This window comes from Myotis daubentonii, chromosome 20 (assembly GCF_963259705.1).
Source record: "Myotis daubentonii chromosome 20, mMyoDau2.1, whole genome shotgun sequence".
In the NCBI taxonomy this organism is placed as follows: Eukaryota; Metazoa; Chordata; class Mammalia; order Chiroptera; family Vespertilionidae; genus Myotis; species Myotis daubentonii.
In genome coordinates, this window is record NC_081859.1 from 2899756 (window position 1) to 2924454 (window position 24699).

At 47.5% G+C, this 24699-nt stretch overlaps 3 protein-coding genes across 12 annotated transcripts in view; 2 read left to right on the forward strand and 1 right to left on the reverse strand.

Annotated features, from left to right (window-relative positions):
• Positions 1-152: 152 nt before the first annotated feature.
• CHML (CHM like Rab escort protein) lies at positions 153-17552 on the forward strand. Of its 6 annotated transcripts, none has more exons than XM_059677685.1 (3): positions 153-305; positions 9233-9296; positions 10595-17552. In XM_059677685.1, the coding sequence occupies exon 3, from the start codon at positions 10916-10918 to the stop codon at positions 12875-12877; it is 1962 nt and encodes a 653-aa protein (XP_059533668.1). In that variant the 5' UTR covers positions 153-305; positions 9233-9296; positions 10595-10915; the 3' UTR covers positions 12878-17552. The 6 variants fall into 6 exon arrangements, with proteins under 6 accessions (XP_059533668.1, XP_059533672.1, XP_059533671.1 ...); XM_059677689.1 differs by lacking the exon at positions 153-305 and adding an exon at positions 708-844; XM_059677687.1 differs by lacking the exon at positions 153-305 and adding an exon at positions 8253-8436.
• GLRX2 (glutaredoxin 2) lies at positions 155-4249 on the forward strand. 3 transcript variants are annotated; one of them, XM_059677697.1, is made up of 4 exons: positions 155-305; positions 1667-1730; positions 2906-3082; positions 4036-4249. In XM_059677697.1, exons 1-4 carry the CDS (start codon positions 292-294, stop codon positions 4174-4176), a joined length of 396 nt encoding a protein of 131 aa, XP_059533680.1. In that variant the 5' UTR covers positions 155-291; the 3' UTR covers positions 4177-4249. The 3 variants fall into 3 exon arrangements, with proteins under 3 accessions (XP_059533680.1, XP_059533678.1, XP_059533677.1); XM_059677695.1 differs by lacking the exon at positions 155-305 and adding an exon at positions 697-811 and having other exon boundaries at positions 1655-1730; XM_059677694.1 differs by lacking the exon at positions 155-305 and adding an exon at positions 712-844.
• Positions 17553-23075: 5523 nt separating the features above from the next.
• KMO (kynurenine 3-monooxygenase) overlaps positions 23076-24699 on the reverse strand; it is a 30190-nt gene continuing 28566 nt past the window's right edge. For all 3 annotated transcript variants that reach the window (XM_059677848.1, XM_059677849.1, XM_059677850.1), the window contains one exon: positions 23076-23414. In XM_059677848.1, the coding sequence (XP_059533831.1) occupies positions 23241-23414 (174 nt within the window). In that variant the 3' untranslated portion in view covers positions 23076-23240. The remainder of the gene's footprint in view (positions 23415-24699) is intronic.

Sequence of the window (24699 nt, forward strand, 5' to 3'; positions counted from 1 at the left end):
CCATGACTGTGATGGGTGGATTCCCCGGGAAGGGCCTTATCTTTAGATGACGCGTGCAGGCTGTGATGTCACCGACTCGGAGACCTGTCCGACAGGAAGCGGTGGCGCCGCTGCCACCCTTAGGCAGGCACCCAGACACTGTGTGGGACAGTCCTTCTTCTCCCTCTCTGCTCACCGGGATGCCGGCCACAGCCCCACGCGCTGTGCCCACCTGCCTGTGAGCCTTCAAGAGCCGCGCACACCCTGACAGAACCAGGTGCGGGGCTGGGATCATCGGGGCTGGGACCACACATGGAGGCCGACAGGTGAGAAGCTGGCCGGCAACCAGGCGGCTGCGTACAGGTGGGAGGGCTCGCCCGGCGTCCACGCTCCCGGCCGCCTCACGCGGGCCACCCGGGAGGGAGAAGCCTCGCTGGGGCGCCCACCACACCTGCGGCGGGGCTGTCAGACCGGGGGGCGGGGCCTGCAGGCAGAAGCGTGACGGACCGTATGGGGGCGTGGCCTTGAGCGGGGAACGTGGTCGAGCGTGCGGGGGCGGGGCCTGCAGGCAGAGGCGTGACGGAGCGTGGGGGGGCGTGGCCTTGAGCGGGGAACTTGGTCGAGCGTGCGGGGGCGGGGCCAGCTAGCGCAGGCGTCGCGGAGCGTGCATGGGCGGTGTCTTGCGCGAGGGGGCGGGGCCGGGCGTGCGGAGGCGGACTCTCCCGGGTCGCGTTTTCCTGTGTCCCCTCCGTGCGCTGTGGCCCCGCTCTCCGACCATGATCTGGCGCCCCGCGGTCCTTGCGAGGACGCGACTCGCCTGGAGCGGGAGCGGCTCGGCGGGGCGGCTTGGGGGGGCGGCCTCAAGGTACGGAGCGCGGCCGACAGGGCGGGCTCAGCGAGGGGAGACCTGGCGCCTCTTCCCTACGGCGCCACCTGGGCCACAGTCCCATCCAGCCGGGCCCCCAAAGGGTGCGGAGAGGTGGGGCCCTGAGGGCCTGCGGGTCCTGGAACTCAGGTGGAAAACACTGCAGTCGCGTCCGCTTGGACACTCCCTCCCCCAGTGGTTGCGTTGGGATTTCAGACATTTTCAGACCGACAGGGGATAGCTGTCCGTCTACGTATGTCCCAGACGCTGCACGGGACGCCCTCGGGCTGAGTTACTGGCTGGTGCGTCTGCTTGTCTGTTTGCTGGCGCTGCAGGGAGGGAGGGGCGCTTCCTGCTCAGTGGCCGCGGCTCGGAGATCGGGGCTGCACCGGGGACAGTGCTTGCCCTGCGCCGCTTCCCATAACCACTGGCTACCGGCTGGCGTGGAGGCCCGCCCCGCGGTCCTGGCCGTCCCGCCCGCTGGCACATCTGTGCGGCCGCTGTGCAGCCTCCATCCGCCTGGGATCCCTGCCCACCCGCTTCCTCCAGTGGCTTTTACCGGTTTTGCAAGACTGGGAGCCCTGGAGCTTTCTGTGCGGAGCTAGGAGGTGCTGGTCACCCGGTAACTAGGTGGCTGGCTGGTCCCCGAGGCCCCTGACGCTGTTTTCCCAGCTCCAGGGATCCCTGGGGCATTTCGCCTTTGGGCGCTCCACGCCCGGGGCGTGACTCGAGGGCGCTTGGAGGGCTATTGTCGGAGTGAATCTCACCTGCAGCATTGCCCTTACTGTCTGATGAACCGGCCCCTTTAACAATTCCTCGTAGGATGGGCAACAGCACCTCATCGACTTGGGGGAAGCCGGCAGCTGCTCCTGTGAATCAGATCCAGGTGAGTGGTGCGGGGCCGGGGCCGGGGTGCTGTGCACAGCCAGGTCCAGGGAGTGCCCTTAGGACACCCCTCTGGTCTGCAGGTTCTCCCTCGCTGGCAGCTGCGAGACAGTCCTGTTCCTCCTTCCCTGTCCACCACTGACCAGGGCCACGTCCATCACGGTTCTGCCTGCACGCCTCTGGCTGAAACAGTGTTCACGCACAGCTGTAGGAACGCAGTGGCAGAACCTACTGGGAGGGAGCTGCCTCCTAAAATAAGGACAGAGTCACAGCTGTTCAGCAAGCACGGGCTTGAGGAAAGGGGAGGAGAGTTCCACAATGTTTGGCCCTGTCCTGTTTCTTCTCACCCTGGAATCTCTTCATCCACATTTGTTTGTGTTGTTGTTTTTTTTTTTTAAATTTTTTTAATTGATTTCAGAGAGGGGGAGTAGAGATAGAAATATCAATGATGAGAATCATTGATCAACTGCCTGCTGCACACCCCACACTGGGAATCGAGCCCACAATCACACATGTGCCCTGACTAGGAATCAAACCGTGACCTCCTGGTCCATAGGTCGATGGCCAACCACTGAGCCACACTGGCCAGGCCAAAGCCTTCCGTTTAAGAGAAATATGCATCAGTCCTCACCACTGACAGTTGAGGCAGGTGAGGCGTTACCTCCTGAACATGCACTGAATGTCTGAGAAGTAGAACAACAGGGTGAAGTGCCTGGACGGTGGAACCAGACTCCCTTGGATCAAATCCCGGCTCTGCCGCTGAGTAGCTGAGGGCCAGGAGTAAGTTACTTCCCTTCCCCGGCCTCACTCTCCTCGGCGTGGAGTGCAGAGGACGGCAGGACCTCTCCCAGGACTGAGGGGAGGCTTCACGGAGCTGGTCAAGGTCACGTGTTGAGCGTTGTGTCCCGCACACAGGTGTTTGCTGTCTATGAACTGGCTGCCGCTGTTAGGACTCCATGCCAAGAGTTCCCATCTGTTGCACCCTTTGTTCCTAAGAGTGTTCCCTGGAAATGAATACTATTACCCTCAAGCACCGATGAGAAGGGAGGCGATGGAGACTTAGTTCCAGCCCTGAGTCAATCCTGGGACGCCAACATTCAAATCCTTCCGCGGTATCATGATTTCTTCCCAAAAGATAACGTCTGGCATTAAGATGATTTGTTTGCTTGACTCCAGGAAACCATTTCCGATAACTGTGTGGTGATTTACTCAAAGACATCCTGTTCCTACTGTACCATGGCAAAGAAGCTCTTCCACGACATGAACATAAACTACAAAGCGGTGGAACTGGACCTGCTCGAATATGGAAGCCAGTTTCAGGACGCGCTTGCCAAGATGACTGGCGAGAGAACCGTGAGTCCGTGCTCTGTGGTGCTTCCCCCCCAAAGTGGGTGCTGACCTGGGGGGCGAGGGGGTCACCCTCGTGTTAGGAAAGAGGACCCCGGCATTCTCTGAAAATCTTCATTGATAAAGAAATGGCAGATCCAGGAACCAGATTCATAAACTAGGAAGGAGGGGAGTTAATTCGTTTTATTTTTATCCCTCATCATGGGTGCGTGCGTGCGTGCGTGCGCGCGCGCGTGTGTGCGTGCATGTGTGTGTGCACGCGTGTGCACACGTGCGTGTGTGCGCGTGTGTGTGCGCGCGCGCGTGTGTGTGTGTGTGTGTGTGTGTGTTAGGACAGTACAGACTGTTTCAGCAGGAGTGCTTTAGTGCTCCATGTGCTTAGAGTCTTTTTTTTTTTTTAACTTTATTTCAGAGACAGGAAGAGGGAGATAGAAACATCAATGATGAGAGAGGATCATTGATAGGCTGCCTCCTGCATGCCCCACACTGGGGATTGAGCCCACAACCCGGACATGTGCCCTGACTGGGAATCGAACCAGGACCTGGTTCATTGGTCAATGCTCAACCACTGAGCAATACCAGCTGGGCAGATTCTTTAAATTTGTGGATTTTTCCATAATATGCATTATCAGAAAAATACCCAATGTTGCCACTTTCCTTCTTATGTGCATGGAAGAAACCTGTGTACTCTTCCCCTTTAGTCAACAACTGTCAGAAAGTTAAACATTAGTAATAACTAGAGACTTTTATGTGTCCGGTGATTAGGAGGAAGGGCTTGGAGAGTCCAATGGCCCTGAATTTAAATCCCAGCTCTGTCATGTACTGATCACTAAAGAGCTTCCGTAGTGTTGTGCCCGGCCCATAACGGCGCCCAGACGTGAGCGTCTCCATCCTCATTACGCGCAGTGCTGTTCTGCTGCCGACACGCGGTGACACCTGATCTTCTGTGTGTCCGACAGGTGCCAAGGGTATTTGTCAATGGGACTTTTATTGGCGGCGCCACCGACACCCACAGGCTCCACCAGGAAGGGAAACTGCTTCCACTAGTTCATCAGTGTTACTTGAAAAAAAGCAGCAAGCATGTTGGCGACAGTGTTTGAGGATGTCTTACTGTGTGACCAGTCTTCATGAAAACGTTGTTAAAATGAACAATAAATCGCAGTGGAAACCTCATCTTCCTGCTTGCCGTTTTTTGAGCAAAAGAGATGGTTTAGAACTGGAGGAAGGGAGTTGTGGCAAAAGGAAAGGAAAAGATGTGTTTTGTTGGGAATGTATATGTGAATTCTACAGACTTGGTGTTCCTTATTATGTATACTGTTCTGAAGGAGTTAACGCCTCACCTTTTACAGGGTTTAGTGATGAGGACTAATGTGTAATTTCTCTTTAAAATGTAAGGCTCTCACTGATACGTCCGTGAATGTGGCAGGGACGTGTCCTTGTCCTGTACTCCGACAACAGGCCCTCCCACTTTGTACTCCTGGAGTCAGAGAAGTATATGACATTGGTAGGATGGAACGAAACTTATTCCAGAAAAACAAAATCATGCATTTGAGGACTTAGTGGTTCCAAAGAACAGAACTGTAGCTGTGGGCAGTGTAAAAAAGAGAAAGCAGGCCCACAATGGAGTCGCATGTGCTAGCCCACATCACAAAACCGGAACCTAACACCTAAGACCTAAACTAACTGCAGCTTCGGCCCCTCCCAGGAATGCAAAGGTAGCCGGTCAGCCTGGAATCTCCCCGTCAGCACATGGGGAGGTCCCCCCGGAGACCCTGCTCCCCCAACTCTCCGCTGTAAGCTTCCTTTCTCACCCCTTCTGCCCATCGAAGGCTTTCATTTTGTGCAGCTCTTCAACAGAAATGAGGAGGAAACATCAGCCTCCTGTGAAACAATTCAGAAACGTCCTGGAGTTACTATTGGTGCCTAGGAAGCCTGTTCCCAGACGATCCCACAGTCCTAGGGACCAATGACCAGATGCTGGGACGAGAGAAGCTACCCAGAGGGAGGAAAACGGATTGTAAGAGAAGTGGGGTGCTTCTGCCCTGGGGTCAACGTGGACCAGGGGACCTTGGGTCAGTCCGGCGGGAGACAGCTGGCGGCAGCTTGGGCTCCCTACACGGGTTTATGAAATTGCCACTGGGGGACCCCGATGAAGCAGGAACCGGGACTGTTTCATTCTCACGTAGTCGGTTCTAACACTGGAATGCAACGCAGGGGAACCAAAGTCTGGCCACCGTGGAGCTGCCTTTGGGGTATTGATTTTCAGTTGCTTATTAGGAAACAAAAGGCTCAGAACTTTTGACTCTCCCCCCCCTTTCCTGCCCAAGAGATTCAGGGAGACCTGAGGATGCCACCTTCGCCGAATCTGCATTAAGTGTGGACGCAGAACAGGGCTTTGCGGGTGCCTGTCAGCCAGATGCCCCAGGTCCCACCGTTTCCCAGTCGCCAAGCGGGGATTTTCCTGCCACGTGTGTGCAGCTCTGCCTCAACTCCTGGAAACCCCCATCCTCGCTTCTGAAATCTAAGGCCCCATTCTTCTCTGTGCAAATGTCCGACACACACAGCGAACGGTGCCTGTTGGGGGGGGTGGGGGGGGAGAAGGCGGGTCATGCCTACGTGAGTCCCCGCGCGCGGGTATTAAACTCTGATGCTCTCCCGTGGGCCCGTCCCTGTGCATTTGCACGGTGTGGAGGAGGGGACTTCTGCAAAGCCAGGAAGGATGGGGCGGGCGGCCAGGGGAACCAAGCAAGTGGGATTGGGCTGGACCTTTGCGCCCCATCCCCACCTTCAGGGAGGGGGAAGGGCTGGACGAGGGACTTCAGGGATGACTTACTCACGCCTGTGGGGTGAATCCCCCAAAACACCCTAAAGGACGGGTGTGCAGCTTCTGGCTGGTGCACCCCGGAGGCACCAGGCTTCCTCCTGCACATGCGCACTGTGCTCGCTGAGGAATCGGCACAGGGAGGGAGGAACAAGTATGACAAAGCCCCGTATTAACAACATGGGGGGCTGGGCCCGCTCTCAGGCTCGGGGCCTCACCGCCCTCACTCACCTCATCACACACAAGCACGAGCGGCACTTCCCGGCTCCTCTCGGGCGCACCCCCATTCCCAGCTTCACTGCTACCGCCCATGGGGCCACTAGTGACTGAAACAAGGGTGACCGGCCGCAGCACCGAGCCTCCGCCACAGTCCACCTGCCCACGGCGCGGCCACGACTTGACGCACGGGCAGGAGCGTGCGTAGGGGAGGACCTCGCGAGACTTCACAACGAGACTTGACCACGTGAGACTTCCTCACGCGAGAGTTCACCATGCGAGCTTTCATCGCACGCCCCAGACCAGCGCGCTGGTGGCTCGGAGCCTGCGTTCTTCCTGGGGTTTTTCCATTGAATGTTTCCGGATGCGAGGAGGCCGCAGGGAAGTGGAGCTGCAGGTGAGCGTGGGCCTGTCCCAGGGCCCGGTGGTGGACCCGACCCGGGTTTGCCCAGGTCCCAGCTCGCATTGTAGGGGCGACTTCCGTTTCTTCTCCCTCCCCGTGCCTTTGCACGGCTGCTAGACGTTACCGTCCACGGGACGGGGGAGACAACAGATGCTTATTCCCCGCTCTTCTGGCGGCCGGGAAGTCCGAGATCGAGGTGCCGGCTGATTGGGTTCTTGCCAAGGTCTTGCTGTGTCTTCGCGGCAGAGAGAACGCAAGCTCTCAGCCACCCCTCACCAGGGCTAAGGCCCGGTTACCTCCCAAACCCTTCTCCTCAAACACCATCGCATTGGGGGTGAGGGTTTCAACAGTAAATGTTGGGGAGACACATTCAGTCCGTAACACCTTCCAGCTTGATGAAAGTATAGACTGTAAGGAAAACAATGGGTGTGAACCTTTTTTTTTCTTTTCAGAACCCTAGGCTAGAAAGAATGACCAGTTTAAGAAAAGTGTTAACTTTTTTCCTCAGTCCTCTTATGTGTAATGGTAAGATCTACAAGGTAAACTGTCTACTGAGGCCCACTAATAATTTTTTTAAAAAATAGGCCATTTGTTTTCTCATTGTATCACGAATCAGTTTACACTTAAACTTCCAATTTTCTAATTGGGAAGCTCGAAATCTGTTGAGGACAGAAGTTGTCTTTGGTGTAAGTGTACCTGGGTTTTATTGTGTTCTAACGAATGTATATCATAAAAGACACCAGATAAGCAATATTTTTAAAATCAAGGGTTCCTCAGAAGGTTTAAAATGGTTACAATGTTTTAAGTCATTTTTTTTTCACCTATGGAGAAATGTGTGGTTTTTTATCTCCCTTTCTCCATGCAACTGTTGACTATCGTCTCTAAATAGAGAACCTAATGTTCAAAGGTTTGGTGGGTATATTCCGATGTAACTTGATTTCACCCTCTGCCTCGCTTCCAGACATTAAATGCAACTAATTCACGGCTTAACTTATTTTTTTTTCTAATTGTTCCTTGGGCATGTTCACATTGAGGCTATATGACATTCTCTAGAGAAGGTATTGCCTTACGTCAGTCCAAACCTGTGGTATACAAGAGTAGAGTTTTTCATTTTTGCGTACATTCTGTAAGAATATCACTTCTCGAGAAATTTGTACTTGTGGGTACAGTATCCTTAGGTACCATCCCTCCGTGGTTGACCCTGATTTTCTTTGATCATTTCGATGTGGCTTTATTGTGCTTTTTGAATGATGCTTCCCACTTGTCAAGATCCTCAAATTCATTCAGGGGTTCTGCCTTAACATTTCCAAAATAATTGTATAGTTTTTGCAAAATCTCGGGAAATGAGGGGGGAGGGAAGCCTCATGAAGTGGTATTAGGTCATTTGTAATGTCCCGCTTATTTTAAAGGATTAAGGTTTGTTTGTAGCATCTTAGCATTTAGAGTTTGAGTTTGTTTTTCTGGGTCCATCTACCGGTGGAGGAGGGGTGTTGGGGCGGGGCCTTGAGCGGGAGGCGGGGCCTTGATCGTGCGGGGGCGGGGCCTTGGGCGGGGAACGTGGTCGAGCGTGTGGGGCGGGGCCAGCTGGCGGAGGCGTACGGAAGCGGGGCCTGCAGGCGGGGGCGGGGCCTTGAGCGGGAGGTGTGACTGAGCGTGCGGGGGCGGGGCCTTGAGCGGGGAACGTGGTCCAGCGTGCGGGGCGGGGCCTGCTGGCGGAGGCGTCGCGGAGCGTGCATGGGCGGTGTCGTGCGCGAGGGGGCGTGGCCGGGCGTGCGGAAGCGGGGCCTGCAGGCGGAGGCGGGCTCTCCCGGGTCGCGTTTGCCTGTGTCCCCTCTGTTCCGACCGTGTTCGGGCGCCGCGCGGTCCTTGCGGGGACGCGGCTCTCCCGGAGCGAGAGCGGCTCGGCGGGGAGGCCTCGAGGTACGGGGCGCGGCCGGCAGGGCGGGCTCAGCGAGGCGCGGAGACGTGGCGCCACCTGGGCCCCGAACCCATCCAGCCAGGCCCCCTAAAGGTGCGGAGAAGATGGGGCCCTGAGCGCCTGCGGGTCCTGGAACTCACTGCAGTCGCGTCCGCTTGGACACTCCCTCCCCCAGTGGTTGCGTTGGGATTTCAGACATTTTCAGACCGACAGGGGATAGCTGTCCCGCTACGTATGTCCCAGACGCTGCACGGGACGCCCTCGGGCTGAGTTACTGGCTGGTGCGTCTGCTTGTCTGTTTGCTGGCGCTGCAGGGAGGGAGGGGCGCTTCCTGCTCAGTGGCCGCGGCTCGGAGATCGGGGCTGCACCGGGGACAGTGCTTGCCCTGCGCCGCTTCCCATAACCACTGGCTACCGGCTGGCGTGGAGGCCCGCCCCGCGGTCCTGGCCGTCCCGCCCGCTGGCACATCTGTGCGGCCGCTGTGCAGCCTCCATCCGCCTGGGATCCCTTCCCACCCGCTTCCTCTGGTAGCTTTTACCGGTTTTGCAAGACTGGGAGCCCTGGAGCTTTCTGTGCGGAGCTAGGAGGTGCTGGTCACACGGTAACTAGATGGCTGACTGGTCCCCGAGGCCCCTGACGCTGTTTTCCCAGCTCCAGGGATCCCTGGGGCATTTCGCCTTTGGGCGCTCCACGCCCGGGGCGTGACTCGAGGGCGCTTGGAGGGTTGTCGGAGTGAATCTCACCTGCAGCATTGCCCTTACTGTCTGATGAACCGGCCCCTTTAACAATTCCTCGTAGGATGGGCAACAGCACGTCTTCAACTTGGGGGAAGCCTGCAGCTGCTCCCGTGAATCAGATCCAGGTGAGTGGTGCGGGGCCGGGGCCGGGGTGCTGTGCACAGCCAGGTCCAGGGAGTGCCCTTAGGACACCCCTCTGGTCTGCAGGTTCTCCCTCGCTGGCAGCTGCGAGACTGTCCTGTTCCTCCTTCCCTTTCCACCACTGACCAGGGCCACGTCCATCACGGTTCTGCCTGCACGCCTCTGGCTGAAACAGTGTTCACGCACAGCTGTAGGAACGCAGGCCGGGAAAATTGTTCCGGCGAAGATGAGGGGAAATACAGGCTCTCTCTAGCTCTTTTAGTAAGAATACAATATGAGGAGTTTTGTGGGGGTTTTGGCGGGAGACTTCACATTGCTTAGCTCAATTAAAAATGTATAAATTATTTCTTAGAAATTTTATAGAGGTTACTACTCCAGGAAAATATTCGTCTACTTTGATAAAAACAGATCCGCTGTTTGTAGCATAGGTTTGATCTACTTTGAATTAATTTATTTATATATGCACATGGATATCCAGTTTTCCCAGCGCCATTTATTGAAAAAGCTGTCCTTTCACCATTGAATCTTGGCCCTTGAAAATGCACCTATTCCAATGTTAGAAGTGTTATTTATGTTAATACATTTTAACATATGCGCCCAGAAATTTTCCTTCTTAACTTATTCCTTAAAAAACACACATGCATGTGTACATTCATGTAAAGATTTGTTATAAATACATTTTCCCTTCAGTAGACTTATTCTTTTTGCACTTAAATATTTTAGAATGCCAGGTGTTTTACTGAATCAATGCTTTTATAACAATCTGGTTGATTCGGTTGAAATAGTCTCATGTTTCCACCATGAGACTTTGAGGGTGGGTATGGAAAAGTCCCTGACCAGCTGTCCTAGAATCACCCACACACTGTATTGGGCCTGGGAATATTCCTTGTGGCAATGTGCTCATCTTCTCCGGTCTGTTTCCATAAACACAGTGGAGCACACATTTCTTAACAGTCTAAGCTCACAGTCACGTATAGTTTCATTCAAATACTAGTTGTCTTAAAAACAGGAGTTATAGAGTTGTATTCTGTTCATTCTTTATTTTGTGGGACATTATTATACCCATTCTTCATTATTGAATTTTCTGATTTGGGGGAATATATATCTATTGTTCATTTCCAAGAAATTAGAAAATATGTGAGAAAGCATTTAATGACTTGCTTTAGTAGAGGCTTGTGTCCTAATAACAAGTCAGGCTCCACTGGATTGTAATTACTGTTGCATGAAATTATTTTCCTCTTAATATTGTTTACACTTGTATTTCTTGAATTTTCTTGCACAGAAGAGTTCCAGTCACAAATGCATGTGTGATGCACTTTGACACGTACTGCTAAGATGAACTGCAGAAATGAAAGCCACACATCCATGTTAGTACTCTCAGATGCGATTAGATGTACTTTATCATGTTTTTATGCTACTGACCTAGAAAAAAAAATTAAAAAGGGTAACAGACATCTAGGACCTGCGACCTGGATTCTTCTGGGATGACCTGGGACTTCACAAGGAGAGATTTTATCACAGCCCATTCACACCTCATCTGAGCCCTCGCCTGGATTCATACTCATTTCCTTCATTGGCACTTGTCACCACTTTATCTCCCAGGATGGCGGACAGTCTCCCTACAGAGTTTGATGTAATTATCATAGGGACAGGTTTGCCTGAATCCATCCTTGCGGCTGCATGTTCAAGAAGTGGGCAGAGAGTGCTACATGTTGATTCGAGAAGTTACTATGGAGGAAACTGGGCTAGTTTCACCTTTTCGGGATTGCTCTCCTGGTTGAAGGAGTGTGAGCAAGACAGTGAGGCTGGGGACGAAAGCACTGCTGCCTGGCAAAACCTGATCCAGGACACAGAAGAAGCCATCGCTCTGCGTGGGAAGGATGACACCATTCACCACGTAGAAGTGTTCTGTTACGCCAGCGAGGACACGGGTGACAGTGCCGAAGAGATTGATGCTTTGCAGAAAAATCCTTCCTTGGTAGCGTCTAGTACCCTCACCAAACCTCTGGATTCTGCATGCCTGTCCGAAGAAACACACTCAGACAGTACTAGCCCCGAAATGCCTGCCAAAGACACTCCACCACACGATGGAGAAATTTTACCAGAAGTCACCGATAGAGAGGAAACTGAGGTGAAAGAAAAGGATTGTGGAGAGAAAACTTGTATACACACAGTTTCAGACGGAGCTAAGGATGAAAATAAACCTGTGGTAGAAGACAGCACAGGTCCACCAAAGAGAAATAGGATTACTTACTCTCAGATAGTTAAAGAAGGCAGGAGGTTTAATATCGACTTGGTCTCAAAGCTGCTGTATTCTCAAGGCTCGCTGATCGATCTTTTGATCAAATCCAATGTCAGTCGCTACGCTGAATTTAAAAATGTCACCAGGATTCTCGCATTTCGAGAGGGGAAAGTAGAGCAGGTGCCTTGTTCCCGAGCAGATGTCTTTAACAGCAAAGAGCTCACCATGGTAGAGAAGAGGATGCTGATGAAGTTTCTGACATTTTGTTTAGACTATGAGCAGCACCCGGGGGAATACCAGGATTTCACACAGCGCCCCTTTTCCGAGTACTTAAAGACTCAAAAGTTAACCCCCAGCCTCCAGCACTTTATACTCCACTCGATCGCAATGACAGAGCCATCCTGCTTGGCAGTAGACGGCCTTAAAGCAACAAAGCACTTCCTTCAGTGTCTTGGACGGTACGGCAACACTCCCTTCTTATTCCCCTTGTACGGCCAAGGGGAAATCCCCCAGTGTTTCTGCAGGATGTGTGCTGTTTTTGGTGGAATCTATTGTCTTCGCCACAGAGTGCAGTGCCTCGTGGTTGACAAGGAATCTGGAAGGTGTGAAGCAGTGATAGATCATTTTGGTCAGAGAATCAATGCGAAGTATTTCATAGTGGAGGACAGCTACCTTTCCGAGGACACCTGCGCAGGCGTGCAGTATGAGCAGATCTCCAGGGCCGTGCTCATCACGGACCAGTCCGTGCTCAAGGCAGATTCCGACCAGCAGATCTCCATGTTGACGGTCCCTCCGGCGGAACCAGGCACGCATGCCGTTCGGGTCGCTGAGTTATGTTCTTCAACCATGACGTGCATGAAAGACACCTACCTGGTGCATCTCACCTGCTCATCCGCCAGCACAGCAAGAGAAGACTTAGAGCCAGTGGTGCAGAAATTATTCACCCCCTACGCGGAGACAGAAATAGATGAGGGAGACCCTCCGAAGCCGGGGCTCTTGTGGGCTCTTTATTTTAACATGAGGGATTCCTCAGGGGTCAGCAGAAGCTCTTACCATGGCTTACCTTCCAACGTGTATGTCTGCTCCGGGCCTGACTGTGGACTAGGAAACGAGCACGCAGTCAAGCTCGCCGAAACCCTTTTCCAGCAGATCTTCCCAGGAGAAGACTTCTGCCCGCCACCGCCCAATCCAGAAGACATTATCTTCGATGGGGATGACAAGCAACCAGAGGCTCCTGGCACCAATACTCTCATCGTGGCCAAACTAGAATCCTCCGAAGGAAGCCAAAACTTAGACAGCCCAGGACAGCATCTTCAAAATTAGGAAAAAAGAAAAGGAGGCTGGAAATGCTACTGTGGGCCTTCATCCTAGCATCCAAAAATTCTCATTTAAAGGACAGTTTCCTATATGAGGAAGTTGAAGTGGTTATGTGATGCGTGCTGTCAGTCACTGGATGTCTGTTAACCTGTCAGTAACTGATTCATTAGTTATTGGACTGTTTTTTGTTTGTTTCAGAATGTACTCCGTGATCCAGAATCTTAAAGAGGGTTAGCTTTATTTTAGTATTGGGTGTATAGGTGAGGGTTCCATATTAGCAACTGTGTTTAAAGGAGGATTATATTGTATCTGCTAATGACTTTCAGATTTTATTCTTGTCTACAATGACAGTGTCTAAAGGGTATTTTACTTTGCAGCTAAGATAGTTGCTACCACCTCTGAGTAAAACACACACACAGTAAATTATGTGGGTCTTTTGTATATAATATAAACATTTATGGTAGCAATAGCAACTAATGCAAGTGCCAATATAAAATTGTCTAATTAAAAGACTAGCTTTGCATGATCTTTTATTTGTGAAGGTCTGATGTTTACAAATGTCTCACTGTTAATTCTCCTAAGCCACCCTTGTAACCCAGAAGGCAACATCACCACCACAATCTTCTAACATTAGAACAAGTGCCAGAAAGTCCAGTTACTTGTTGAAGAGCTCATTCTTGGGAGGTTCCGTCAGAGAAAATGTAGGGGAGAAGATTCGTTCTGATTCAATATTTCAGAAAATATCTGCAGAACCCTGGCACCGAAAAGAAGAGTTTCCAACCAGTAACTCAGGCAAAAAGAAAAACCAAATGACTCTAGGCACCAGATACTTAAGAAGGACGGTTTTCAAATCCCCAAGGAGGAACCTAGTGAGTCCGTTTGAACCCGGGGTTCCCTTGCCCCGCCTTCTCAGTGAGGGTGAGCCTTCCTCCTCGTTGGCTCGAGCATTATAATTCACACCATGAACTGCAGCTGACAGGAGTGAATCCAAGCAGGACTTCCCACATCCCTTTGGTTGTGTCCCACCCCACAAATAGGGAACCACCTTCATCATCGCTCTGCCTCTGGGCTGGTATCTATCTAGGGGATAGAAGTACACAGTTTCCCAGACCCACCAGGGGTCGTGAAGCTGTTAGTCCAGTGATGCATCCAGCTGTGGAGCTGTAAGAAGGGGTGAACCTCTCCCTTCCAGTCCCCTTTGCATTCCTCAGTGAGAATGAGCTTCCCGTGGAGAGAGGCCATCAGGAGAGTTTCTGTTCCGGAAATGAGCCTTGACCATGTGCTGGCCACTTACCGTGCTCTCTCATTACGGCTCCTCAACCCTGAGAGGCAGGTGTTGAATACATTTTCAAAGCAGAAACCAAGACTTCGTTCATCCATTTCTCCGAGTCTGGTAGGTAAAGAGCCAGCGTTGGGATCCAGGCTTTCGTGATTTCAGAATCCTTCCATGAACGTTAACGTAGAAGAATGCAGATTCCGGAGGAGGAGGGAAAATGCCCCTGAAAAGTCAGTCTGTTGTTGCTGGTGAAGGAAAGGAGATAGAAATTGGTCTCCACTCATTACCGAATTGGACAAATTGGAAGAGTAGGAGTAAAAATAAAGATAGCTTAGAGCTGTGGACCTCATTGAGACAGAATTTGGCTAAGTTTTAACAAAAGAATGCTTTCTAATCATGTATCTTTTGATCTGAACACCATGTCATGAGAAAACAGATGTACTAAGCCAAAAGATGTTCTGAGTAGTCTTTTGTTGCTGTTCTATGTGCGGAAAACGAAACAAGAAAGATGAAGTCATTTATGCCTTCCTGAACGTAGAGAAGTCATAAATTGGTTTTATATGGTTTTTGAATATAGCAAAGTGATATTATTGGATGGATCCTAAAGTTTAAATCCAGCCAAAATGCCTGAAATAGATCTAAAAATTACTCATTAAAACGAAAAAGAATTTAAGATGATAAGTAAGATGGAGGTGAAGGTAATCCAGACCTATTGAAAAAAAATTTTCAATTTCAATAAGAATATTCATAAGAATTTGAGAAAAGGAACAGTGAGAAGTTGCAAAAAATGTAGAGCCAAACATAATGGAAACAGAAGAAAAGTGTTAAGCTAGTCCAAAATAAGGATGGTTTTGAAAACTAACAATGAATACATTACTTTCTACTGGAATGCAAAATAAATCAGAAATGAGAAAAGTTATGACCAATACAAAGCCTTAAAAAATTAGGGAATATTATAACAGTATAATTTTTGGATGACTTGGAATCTTACTCTAATGGACTTATTGGTGTAGTTTTTCAAATGTTCAAAGAATAAATAATATCTGTATCATGAAAGATGATATGCTGATATTTGCATTTTGAGGCAATTATGGCCTCCATACCAGAAGTCAAACATTTTGAAAAGGGCCTCATTCTGAACAGATGCGAAATATTGTCAAATAATACACAACAAATAAAATACAGGCATACCTCATTTTATTGTACTTCGCTTTATGGCACTTTGTGGATGTTGCGATTTTTTTTTGCAAATTGAAAGTAAGACCCTCCACCAGCGAAAAGATTATGACTTGCATTATTTTAGCAATAAAGTATTTTTGTAGTCATAATGCTGTTCACACTTAATAGTGTGAACATAGTGTAAACATAGCTTTTATATGCACTGGGAAACCAAAAAAATTCATGTGACTTCACTTCATTGTCATTTACACTTTATCACCAATCCCACAACATTCTCTGAGGTATGCCTGCAACTAGTTACTATGACTCAGGATTATAACAGAGCAAATTAGTAAAAAATTTAAGCTATTAACTACAGATAACTTTAAAAATCTGGACATTTATCATGCATATTTGCTTTAATTATCTCTGGTAATGATTTTGTTGGTTTCTCATAGTGTGATAAATAAAATCAAGAACTAACATCTTCCCTATTGGGGCAATTTATAGGAAATATTTCTCAAGCAGAAATCAAACAATCTTGACACAGTGTTTATGTACCTATGATTTAAGGAGCTTGTAATGAGCATTCACAAAATGAGAGACAACAGAAAGCAGCACAATATTTTCTGGAACATGGCTTTGAAACTAGTGAAACTTATGAAAACATACTGATAATAGAAGACTAATTCAGGAAGATGCGGGATGTGCATTCATTTAAAACGAATCTCATTTCTAGATTCCAACAGTGACGAACTAAAATGTAAAAAGTTTGAATATTGATATATATGAACCATTTAAGGAATATTCTACAACTATATTGGGATAAATTAAGACCGACGCTTATATAGAAGCAGATGGAAGGAACTGCACCCTAGTGCAGTGGAAAAGAAGGAATAGGGCGTCCGAAAACCAAAATTACAGTCCTCCCCTCACTATTTGCCAGTGGTATAATCTTGGAGAAATCACTCCTGGCTTCTATTTCATCATCTATAAAATAGCTACTTTGCAGCATTATTCTGAGGATTAAATTATATGTGAAATGTCCATAGGAATGGCAATAGGTGGCTTTCATATGTAGCTTTACCATACTGCCACTTCACACTCCTAGTGGATGCCTTATAATTTGACAGAATTGTGATAAATTATTTAGGAAAATAAGCAAGCCAAGATATGTTTTTTTTAATTTAGGGGGAAAAATGGGAGTCTCATACTTCAAATTCTTAAAACGTGCTATTAAGCAACCTTTCTAAATATACTATGTACTGAGTAGAAAGTTTAAGATTAATAAGCCAATTGGAAAGAAATAAATAGTAAGTACTGGTGGAAAGACTAGCTGGATGCTAGAATGGAAAGAAATTAGATCAGATGAATTAAAATGTTAAATATCAAGATAAAAATAAAAACACTGCATTTCTCATCCCAATAATGGTACAAAGGAAACTTGATGGCAATGAAAATCATTATTGACAGGTAGATGAGATTAAGTAAATGAAAAATGTACTAAATAGAAGAGGAAGACAAGATGGGTTTTTAAAAAGCTACTTGCATTATATATGGATCAAGGGCTTAATATTTTTTAAAGGGGAGATGCAAATCCATAAGGTTTTCTACTCTACCAGGCAAATTCATTGAAAGGATTGGTACAGATGAAAAAATACAAATAAATTCTAAGGATGATATTCAGATTTCCTGGTATTAAAAATGCAAATTGAAACAACTTTGACCTAATTTCTACTAGTTCATGCTAGTAGCAAAAGTTTTCAACTGCATGTTCCACATACCAGTAGTAGTATTCTATTAGTAGATTTTAAAAGAACTATTTAGAAAAACATAATAAGAGCTCTATAACCAATATCTTTTGATAGATCTCATTTTGAGAAGCATATATCCAGGAAAATAAAATTAAAGGATTAATTGTTTAAAGATATTTCTAGTAATTCCATTCATTTGAGTTTTTTTAAAACCCAATAATTGGGAAATGTATAAATAAGATTTTGTGTATTGCTATTGCTATCAAAAACTGTTATGTAGACATTAAATAATATTTATATATGTAAAATTGTATGGGAAAATGTTTAAATGAGACTCAAAAGTGTTAGAACATAAGTTATATTTACTGATTATATTCATGTACATTGAGAATCAGAATAAAACATGATTAATTGGAATTTAACATTAAGAGGTCTTTATTTTCTGTAAAATACTGATGTGTGCAATGAAAAATAAAAGATTATGGTATACTGATTTGGTGAGAAATTATTGATTCCTTGGAAAGTTCTAAAATTCTCGTTTAGATGAAAAAATATATATATTTAAATATTAAATTCAAAGGATAATCTCCAAAAATGTTGATGTCAGGTTTTACAACTCTTGTTGTAAATACCTGTTTGAAGTTCACTCGGAAGGAAATGCATCTTTAAGCATTTTGCAGTGTTTTTTTAAAAAATACATTTTTATTGATTTTATAGTTTTAAAGAGCTAGGCATCCTTGGGGACATTCGTGCAGTGGGTTTATGCCAAAAGTTTTAAAAAACATATTTTTATTGGTTTCAAAGGGGAAGGGAGAGAGAGAGAAACATCAGTGATGAGAGAGAATCATGGATCGGCTGCCTCCTGCACGCCCCACACTGGAGATCGAGCCCACAACCCGGGCATGTGCCCCGACCAGGGAATTGAACCCTGACCACCTGGTTCTTAGGTTGATGCTCAACTATTGAGCCACGCTGGCTGGCCTGTGCCAAATTTTTTTGTAGGTCATAACTAAAGGCCTTGAGCACCCCATTTCTGCTTGAGACTTTTATTTGTTCCTCTATTCACCCCCATACTTAAAAGTAAGAACAAAGGTATTACATTCCTGCTCCCCTTGGATTCATCCTTCCCAGACACCAGGGTTATAGCTTCCACTGCCACCCTCTTCTTGTTTAGTAACTGTAAGTGCTGCTCCGAGAGGGCACAGCCAGAACCCCTTAGCCCTCTGAGACCTTCCAGAACCATCTCCCATCCCCCGTCTGGCCCAAACCCAACCCAGGGATGTGGGAAGCAGAGCAGACAGCGCTGCCTTTTTGTGTTTTCTTGTCTCATTGATTTTCTTCCTGACTGCTCTTCTGAACTCTGTCCTTTAGATCACAGCCTTCCATGACTTTGAACTCGGTTTCTGGAGAATCGCCGCTTCCTTTCCGTGTTACCATGTTACCTTGGTTGTTCCTAGTGCTTGATGGGCTGTTCCTCGGTTGGCGCCTTTGAAATAGTGAGCACTCTTCCTCTTTAGGTCCTGTTTCTGTTTTAATAATTCAGCCCTTTGATGAGATGTTTTTCTTCTGCTTCCCAGCAGATGGTGATAGAACGCAAGTTTTCGTTTTCTTTAAATAATTTTCAAAAATCAATGTTCAGTTACAGTTCACACTCAACATGATTCTGTGTTCGTTTCAGATGGACAGCATAGTGGTTAGACAGGTATGTCCTTTAAGTACCCAGCTGGCCCCACACCGTTGTCACAATATCACTGACTCCTTTCCCCATGCTGTAATCTACATCTCCGTCACTGGTCTGCAGCTACCAATTGATACTTCTCATTCTTCCCCTTTTTCATCCCCCTCCCCTAACCCCCTCCCCCCAGCCTCCCTCACCTCTGTCAACTGTCAGTCTATTCTCTGGGCCTGTGGTCGTGGGCATCGCTTCCTGGGTGACCAGGGTGGTGGGTGCCCCTATGGTGTCTGAATCGCCTGGCTCTAGAGCAGCGGTTCTCAACCTGTGGGTCGCGACCCCTTTGGTGGTCGAACGACCCTTTCACAGGGGTCGCCTAAGACCATCGGGAAAACACATACATAATTACATATTGTTTTTGTGATTAATCACTATGTTTTAATTATGTTCAATTTGTAACAATGAAATTGGGGGTCACCACAACGTGAGGAACTGTATTAAAGGGTCGCGGCTTTAGGAAGGTTGAGAACCACTGGTCTAGAGGCACCGCCTACTTCCCTCTGGCCTCTGGTGCTGCCTGAGGCTGTGATTGGTCATTCCCAGCTCCCCAGCCATTGGAGAGTAATCTGACTGTTCTTCATCCTTATTTCACCCGGCCCCCCATCCAATTATCAGTCTTTCTCTCTTCAACCTCAAAGATGTTTCCATGTATCGTTTCCCCCCTCACCTCCTGCCACGGACACAATTCCTAAGGACCTTCGTTTTCCTTCCTTGATCCTTGTTTTCCTCCGGTCCATTTTCTTCACGCTGCCACCAGAGTAATTGTCCTCAAATATAAACACTCTCGTGTCACTGCCTCGCTTAAACTCCTGGAGCCGTTCCATTGCCTGCATGATTGAAAACAAGGTCCCCGGGTGTGACTGCCAGGGCCCGCACGGCCATCCCTCGTCCTCCTCCGTCCTCCTCGCCAGCATCCTCTCCTGACACGCCCACTTTCTTGCCACTTGAGGGTTCAGCCAGCTGCAATGTTTCTTGTTCCTAGATCTTGCCACCACGTGTCCTTTGCCGTAATGCTCTTCTTTCCCCTGGAACATTCTCCTGTCTTTCCTGCGACTCACCTCGGAAGGCTAAGCTCAGGATCTGCTGGTCTGAACGGATCACCCATCCTGTGGATTCCCGTAGCCCTCCCTCCTCCCCTCCCCCGTGGCATGAATCCCTCATGGAAGCAGTCCGTGTGCGTGTCACCCTCACCAAACAGTGAATTAATTCCTCAGGGCAGAGACCCAGTCTTATTTTCTCACCCACAGCTGAACAGCACGTGCGAGTACTAGTTCACTGGTCGGCAAACTCATTAGTCAACAGAGCCAAATACCAGCAGTACAACGATTGACATTTCTTTTGAGAGCCAAATTTTTTAAACTGAAACTATATAGGTAGGTACATTGTTATTCACTTAATTAGGGTCCTCCTAAGGCTTAGGAAGAGCCACACTCAAGGGGCCAGAGAGCCGCATGTGGCTGGCGAGCCGCAGTTTGCCGACCACGGCACTAGGTGATCAGCAACTGTTTGGAGTGAGAAACCAAGGGCAAAGGAAGGGGAGGTGGTGACTCTGGGAAGCGGGGCTGTCTGGTAGCTTGGGTTTTCTGTGGGTTCAAGTTCAAAGTCTCTAGGGGGCGCTAGAGATTGTCATGCGCTTAGGCAAGCTGAGGGTATTTGCAAACCTCAGAGATCCAATCTGAGCATGGAGACCTCCTAATCCTAGTCTAAGAGGAGTTATCTGGGTCGTGAGAGGTTCTGGTCAATAGGCAATAGACCAGTGGTTCTCAACCTTCTGGCCCTTTCAATACAGCTCCTCATGTTGTGACCCAACCATACCATGATTTTCGTTGCTACTTCATAGCTGTCATGTTGCTACTGCTATGAATCGTCATGTAAATATCTGATATGCAGGAGGGTCTGAGGCGACCCCTGTGAAAGGGTCGTTCGACCCCCAAAGGGGTCGCGACCCACAGGTTGAGAACCGCTGCAATAGACCCTTGGTTGGTATCCTTGTTGGAGTCATGATCTGTGTAATGTTCGGGAAAATTACGTGTGAGAAAACGTGCCAAGTGTAAGTGTTTAGGTGATGATTGTTTATGTGATTAGAAGATTGTTAGATTCCACAAACTCAAGGGAGAAGAAAAAACCCGAAGAGAAATTATCTTTTGTATCTACGTGTCTGGTCCCTCTACTCTAAAAAAAAAAAAAAAAAAAAAAAAATCAAATGTTTTAATTATTCATGTTACTTTCTATTCTCTGTCCATATGAATACATGATTTTAATAAGCATCTAGTTTCTTGAATATAACTTTAGATAGTATCAGTAATTTAGATATGTTAGTTCAAATATATTTTAAGTACTATAAGCACATGCTCTAATTTATTTGGAAATTTTTCCTTAATTTTCATAATAATGCTAGAAATAAAAGGAACCCTTAGAGTCTGTTGAACTGCAATACATTTTCCAGTTTAAACTTACATACTAAGTATCAACAGTATGTCAGGTACCTTTTTAAAAATCAGTATTTAAAGCATTTGTATTTTTGTAGCATAATGAGCTTAGTATAGTCAGAAATAACCAGTTTATTTAAGAGCATATTTTTGATGTACAGGAATATTTTCCCTCACCTTAATAAAACATGTATAATAATAATAGGAGGAACTTCTAAGGAGCATTTTATCTGAGGAACTTTGTCAAAGAACTTTAAAATGTAAGCCCTTACTCCTTAATACCTCTACTGGGAACAAACTAGGAGCAAATATGCTGATTTTATTTATTTATTTTTTAAATATATTTTTATTGATTTCAGAGAGTAAGGGGTAGAGAGAGAGAGAGAGAGAGAGAGAGAGAGAGAGAGAGAAACACCAGTGATGAGAGAGAATCACTGATCAGCTGTCTCCTGCACGCCCCACACTGGGCATCAAGCCTGCAGCCCAGGCATGTGCCCTGCCCTGGAATTGAACTGTGACCTCCTGGTTCATAGGTGGATGCTCAACCACTGAGCCATGCCGGCCGGGTGAGATACGCTGGTTTTAACGGACTGGAACCACTGAGATTTCACCAAGTGCTCTTACCGGCAACCAAGCCCCTAATGAAACCAATCACAGATTCCTCATCAAAGCCCACTTCACAGTCATTAGCTGTGAATTGGAAGTCACAGCAGTTTCCGGCAAGAGTTCCTTTGGGAAATCAGTTCTCATTCAAGAGCAGCTGTGGGCTTAGCCGTGCAGAACTCTGCACATCACATGTTTGCTGCCTGCTCTGAGAATCCGAGGGTTATAATCTGAATAAAAGAGTTTCCAGAATCTTGGAGAAATGGTCCCAATATCATGATTCTCTCAGGCTGTCTTAGCGATTTGACGATCTAGGTAAAATAATCCATTTTATACTTCTTTAAGTAAATTAGAAAACAAACACCATTAAAGGTTCTACGATACTACACAGGTCAATGGACTATATTAAAGATGAGAGGACTGAGGCTCCTAGTGATTAAGGGCTGAATCCAGAGGCAAGTCCTGGGTTAGAACTTAGCCTCACAGGTTGTGGGCTCGATCCCCAGTGGGAGGCGTGCAGGAAGCAGCTAGTCAATAATTCTCTCCCATCGCCGATGTTTCTATCTCTCCCTCCCTCTCCCTTCCTCTCTGAAATACATAAACTTAAAACAATTTTTTTAAAGTCAGTTTATTCTGGTTCTGCCGCAGCATGCAGTTCAAAAATAAGTTAGTACATTGCTTCTAAAAGTCTGAAATGGAATAAAATACGGCTTCGTGTTTATATGAATACCATCTCCCTTGGTTTCCTTTCTATCCTCTTGTACATGCAGATATTTAATTTATAAACACAACCCTTCCCATCCTTCACTCGGCATGGCATCCATAGACTTTGCTGGTCTTCAGAAGGTAATACGGACCTTTGAAGACTGGAAAAGAATATCGATTCATTGTGATGAGGCACAAATCCACTAGCAAGCCCCTAAATTCCTCATTTACAGTTCTAGTTTCAAGTGCGTCTGAGCCCTGTGCTTAGGTCAGTTGCATCTAAGCGATGAAAAGTGCCCTTAACATGTTAGGCAAATGGTGATCTTTAGTCCCAGGCGTTGACTAAATCCTCTATTCTGCCCTTTAAAGAAAGAGTGTGTTCAGTGTCTTCCTAGACACCCCACAGCCTTCCTCTTCGAGAAGTGAAAGAGGTATCAGTTCACTTTTATATTTAGAAGGACATGACGTGAGCATAGCGTTGTGGGAAGCTTACTCATGGCAACTTGAAGTGGTGGCCTTAAAAACATTCTCAGTGAACACACGGAAATTCCACATTGGATTTAATTCTAAGCTGACAAACATCTTCCATGAGTGACTTAAATATGATGATGGGAGCCATGGCTTTGGTCCTGAGATTTGGTTACAGAGAAATCAAGTGTATTTGTTACTTCAGGACCTTTCTGTCACCTGCTGATGACAGTGGAGATTTGTTCTAGTGACTCCAGGGAGTTTTCAGGGAAACGTGTCCTGTATTCTGGAGGTTAGTGACCCAATCCCATGGTCTTCTCAAGTAGTCCAGGGGCCTCGGGGCCATGGAGCGTATAAGGAAGTAGGTACTGCCGATGGCTATCAGCGTTCCGAAGATGAAGAACCCTTTGTTTATCACCTGTAAACACAGCAAGAATTCTCATGTTATTCGTCCAGAGATTCAAATCTTTTTTTAAAATATATTTTTATAGATTTCAGACAGGAGGGGAGAGGGAAACATCTATGATGAGAGAGAGTCAGACTCACAGCTCAGCCCCTGCACAGTGTCCATGAGAAGAGCGTGGTGATCACGTTGCAGTATATACAAACATTGAATCATGTTGTACACTTGAAATCAGTGTAATGTTATATGTCAACTAGAGGCCCGGTGCACGAAAATTAGTGCACTCAGGGGGGTCCCTCAGCCCAGCCTGTGCCCTCTTGTAGTCCCTCGGGGGATGTCCACCTGCCAGCTTAGGCCTGCTCCCCGGGGGGATTGGGCCTAAGCTGGCAGTGAGACATCCCTCTGGCAGCCTGGACAGCCTTAGCGCTGCCGAGAAGGCGGGACAGGCTCCCGCCACTGCACTGACCACCAGGGGGCAGCTCCTGCATTGAGCGTCTTCCCCCTGGTGGTCAGTGCACGTCATAGCGACTGATCTTTCTGCCGTTAGGGTCAATTTGCATGTTACCCTTTTATTATATAGGATTACACCTTACTCATTCAAAAAAAGATGTTGAAGACTGCTTACCATTCTGGCTCCTCCTCTAGCCACTTGCACATGGATTTGCTACCTTCCAGCTCCCCTGAAATCCTTGCCATTTCCACTTGGGCCTTGGGGGGGGGGCGGTGGTCTTCAGCTTCCAGGTGCCTGGGCCCACCCCCATTCTCTCCAGGGGCAGTTTATGTCTTTCCACAACATTTCCCCCACTCGTCTCTGAGCTCTGTGAAGGGCAGGGGCTAGTTCTTGTTCACCACCAGGCCCAGCTCAGTCTCTACACTAAACAAAACCATTTGTTGGGTGAATGAAGTTGTAAGATTTCCAAAGTGGAAGATGTGGAATCTGAATGTCTGTTTATTGGCTTCTCTAGGTCCATTGCCCAAAATGAGTGTGGCATAGCCATGCATTGGACTTAGACTATGTTTTATAGGTGATTAATTTTTGCCCAGTTTTACAAATGAAATCCCCAAGAGTATTACATGAAACAGAACTCAGTTGCTTAAAAAAAAGTCAAAAGTCACTTCGCTAAAATAGTCAAAAGTGTAGAGTTAGCACCAAATCTCTTTTTGTTTTTTAATATCTTCCCTTCCAAAGTGTGCGCTCGCTCTCTCGCTCTCTCGCTCTCTCTGTACCTTTGGCACATTGCCTTCTGTGTACCCAGGGCACTTTTTCTTTATTTGGAAGGCAAACATTTCATGTAGCACA

Bases quoted from the DNA above. Each gene is read 5' to 3' on its own strand.
- GLRX2 (XM_059677694.1), top strand. From the start codon at position 756: ATGATCTGGCGCCCCGCGGTCCTTGCGAGGACGCGACTCGCCTGGAGC. The intron at 845-1,666 runs GTACGGAGCGCG...AATTCCTCGTAG, and splicing joins CTTGGGGGGGCGGCCTCAAG to GATGGGCAACAGCACCTCAT. The intron at 1,731-2,905 runs GTGAGTGGTGCG...GCTTGACTCCAG, and splicing joins CTCCTGTGAATCAGATCCAG to GAAACCATTTCCGATAACTG.
- CHML (XM_059677685.1), top strand. From the start codon at position 10,916: ATGGCGGACAGTCTCCCTACAGAGTTTGATGTAATTATCATAGGGACA.